The 3,867-nt window shown below is 34.3% G+C and overlaps 1 protein-coding gene across 1 annotated transcript; it reads right to left on the reverse strand.

The window, feature by feature from the left end:
- Positions 1–318: 318 nt before the first annotated feature.
- LOC116340125 (nuclear inhibitor of protein phosphatase 1) lies at positions 319–2,441 on the reverse strand. The gene is made up of 6 exons (XM_031766373.1): positions 1,981–2,441; positions 1,795–1,888; positions 1,600–1,729; positions 1,273–1,540; positions 725–997; positions 319–634 (listed from the first exon to the last, which is right to left on the reverse strand). The coding sequence occupies exons 1-6, from the start codon at positions 2,222–2,224 to the stop codon at positions 525–527; spliced, it is 1,119 nt and encodes a 372-aa protein (XP_031622233.1). The 5' UTR covers positions 2,225–2,441; the 3' UTR covers positions 319–524.
- Positions 2,442–3,867: the final 1,426 nt, after the last annotated feature.

Consider the following 3,867-nt stretch of genomic DNA (forward strand, 5'->3'; position numbering starts at 1 on the left):
CCCAAAAATCAAATAAAGGAGAATATCGGATTGTGTTTGCACATTTCATCATAAGCATTGTTGTAGTAGTGGTGTTCGTGTTTGCATCGACATGCAAACATTGAGTGTTGTGTTGGTGCAAAGGAGATGGAATCGTCATATTCCATTCACTCGCATCGTATGATGCTGAGATTGAGTTTTTCGGCACTCGTTGAAAAATATGCAACCACAGCACAAAAATGGCGCGCGATTGTGCTTGTGTGGTGTTTGTTTGTTGTACAGCATCGACGACAAAACTGAAAAAATCTTTTATGCCAACTTTTTGAATTGAAACAATGATTCTCTTTGAAAATGTACTGTATTTTATTGAGTGATTTATTCATTAAAATCGTATATTACAATCAAAAACACTAATGATTGTCATGATGATGGTATTTTTTTGATTTGTACAATCAATAAATGATGACGAAAAAAATTATACGTAAGTCTACTCTGTCAAACATAAAATGAACGTTTTTTACAATGTAAAAGTACAAATGATTGTATTACAGTCCACTCAATAACGGCTTTCGACCTGGCCACTGCTCCTTAGCGTATTTCTTCTTTTTCGGCTCGTTTGGATTTGAAATTTCCATATTGTTGTCTGACATTTTATCTGTACCAATAACAAAATTTAAATAAATAATAAAATAAATTGAAATTTGGTAATTGCAAATGTGCTCTTTTGTTTTGAACGGATATTTACTTTGTGGTCCCATTCCGAATGGTGTCGGTGTCAATGAGATTATTTTGTCTGGATTTGGTGCAACTTCGGGCGCTGGATCGGGTAATAATAAACCAAGTTTCGAACCAAACGATGGTACCACAGACGGTGAAATATTTACATCTAAACTGCCATGACCTGAATTCGATCCAATGCTGCCGTCGTTCAATTTATCTCCAAATTTACTGCCAATCGGCGGAAGATCTTGATACAGATGAGGAATGAACGATGTTGGATTTAAATGCTTTGTCATATCTACTTGCAATGAACGAGAAATAATTAAAGAAAAAACTTTTAGTAAAAATCGGAAAAAATAATTTGACACATTTATGGGTGCGTGCTCCATTTCGATGCATTAGCAAAGCTGAGTAACAACATCTGTTTTTTTTTTATCTCAAATTATAAGCTTTAGTATGACAATTTTATTCTTTTGACTATTTCGTCAAATCGATTTCTTTCGTTATGCTTTTCATTAGAATTGCATCTATTTATCAATACTAAATCATTTCACATATATGCCAAACACCCACCTGCACCGCTTGAACTAGCTGTTGAATAGCCCATGAAATTGTTTTCAATGCGTGAACGCTTTGTTGGTATAACAGTTGTTTGGATTAAATTACGGAAGCGTCCAACATTCGGATCAACATCTTCTGGATTGATAATGCATTCCTCATCATTAAAAGTGACATTGCGTCGCTTGCGTTTGTTATTCTTGTTTTTCTTCGTTTTGACATCGTCCGTGATGCCGAGCATGGATATGCGTCGATTGTGGGCCGTATTGTATTCGGTTAAATTCTGTAAACAATGTCAAATGCGTCAGTTTTTGTTTTTCGTTTCAATTGATTAGTATTTACATCTAAATCGGTTTCGCTTTCAGGCAATCCTAGTAAAGCACCTTCGCCGGTTTCACTCATCGGTATGTCTTCATGAATAATGTTATCGGACCGTGATCCAGCCGATGGTCGTTCGCGTAAAATATAATATCTTAAATAGAACAAATAAAAATATATTAAAAAATAATTTCTCTCGAAAGCCGACAATTCATCTACCTAGTTGAAGCACCAAAATGAAACGTCGAATTAATTTGGAGTTGCGTTGGTTTGTGTGATTCAAGTCGTAGATTTCCGATAAATGTTCCATGAGCTTGTCACAAAAAAACCAAAGAGAACAATAATCTTGCAATAAATCTAATCGAATGAATTTTTTTTTTCAGATAGAATGGATGGAAAACTTACTGCTTCCCAGATCGACCAAATAGGAGATATTCAAATGTTTATGATAGACTAGTGCGGCATGAACTCGAGAACACGATGCATGATCGATACAAAAATCATTTAGCTGCTTGTTTCGTCCAAACAAATAGCATTTTTTTTCATCAATCATAAGTTTTTGAATGAGTTTATCGTCTTTCGTAACATCCAAATGATGGCCGGTGGGTGCCTTACCAGCCCATGATGGGATTTCATAGTGATTTGCCATATTTTGGCTGAAGATTGTAGGGTAGTTGTTTTAAATAAAAACGAAATCAAGCAAAAGAATCAAAACAATTTTCAACTGTTGTAACTTTTTATTTATCTTAACATGCACACACAAGCGTTCGCAAAAAGACAATAAATATTATTGTCCAAAATAAACCGCTTTTTTCAATGCAAACATTTTCAATTCTTCAATATATATACAAAATGTTGTTCTATCGATGCACACTTAAACTGATTACAGAAAGGCGATAGATGAAGTAAAAAAAAAACACACACATAACATTCGGAGCCGATCAAGAACTGTCAAACATACGTAATTTCGACTATCATCCGTTTCGAATGCGTGAGAGACCACCAGTGCATCTGGTTTGTACGACTTTTTGAATTTAAAACAATATTCCATGAAATGAATCAGCTACAGAGATTGAGAGTGAGGGAAGGCAAGGATAAAAGACAAAGAACAACATGTTGTTAATTAATTTAGCTTAATTATAGAATTTATTTATTTTCACATGGGAAAAATGTCATGTTAATTTAAAATTTATTGAATTTAATTGATTCATGGTGGAATTGTGTACCGTTTGGTGTTTGCGGTTCGACATACATACAAGCAAAAAAAATCGGTATATTTACTCTATGAAATGACAGTCTCTCGATGAAGCTTAAAAACAACATTATCGATGTATGAGTACATTCATTGAACATATCATCAAGTATGTGTACTCTCTCTCCTCACACACACACACACACACATCGCGTGCATGTGTGTGTTTGGTGTGTGAATGTTTTGTATTAGTTTCGATTCTAATACGTTTCCAATTTAAATTGCGACAACATAGCAAAATTAAATGAATATATGTTTAATAAAAATCACGTTGGGTGGCGCTATTCTCTATGGGTGAACACACACAAAAATATGCCGCACATACTCTCTTTCACAAACACATATATAAATAGAAATAGGTATGCGGTCGTAAAGACAGAATGTTTCAAATTCATGAATATCAGCAAAATTTCAAAAATGGTCTAGTACAACATAACCAACACATATCCAATTTACGAACGGTGCCAACGGTGAGATGTACACAGACACAGCGTATACAATCGCATCATCAACATGTACACTCACACACATGCACATACACTCAAACCGTTCATCGTTTGGCCAAATGCTTGCTATTCATTGTCGTCGCGCATAGATGCAAATGTATGCGAGAGTACAACTATCCAATCCATTAGAAAAAGACGACAAAACCTCTCTCGTATATCTTTATTTTTCGTTCAGTCAGTCACACAGTAGAGCAAAAAAAAATTTATACAATTAAACAACACACAATATAGAAAAAAAAACACAATTTTTTCGTGTCTATCTATAACATCGTCGTTCGATTTTCAGTGTTTGGTTTTCTTTGATTTTTTGATTATTCTGTTTTTGATATAGTGTTCGGTGTGTATTCCTGCTCTCACCTCTATCGGTTTTGTTCTTCTTTTTTTTGTGTGATCGTGTCGCATAGAATTTCATTTGCCATTTGCTCAAAATAAAACACACGAGAAGTGAAGTGTAGCAAAAAAAAAAAACACAAAATACAACACCACAAGAGTGGAAAAAAGAAATATTTATAACAAAATATTAGTTTCGGAGAA

The sequence above is a fragment of the Contarinia nasturtii genome, unplaced genomic scaffold (assembly GCF_009176525.2).
Source record: "Contarinia nasturtii isolate CC-2019 unplaced genomic scaffold, AAFC_CNas_1.1 Cnas_scaffold_630, whole genome shotgun sequence".
Lineage (NCBI taxonomy): Eukaryota > Metazoa > Arthropoda > Insecta > Diptera > Cecidomyiidae > Contarinia > Contarinia nasturtii.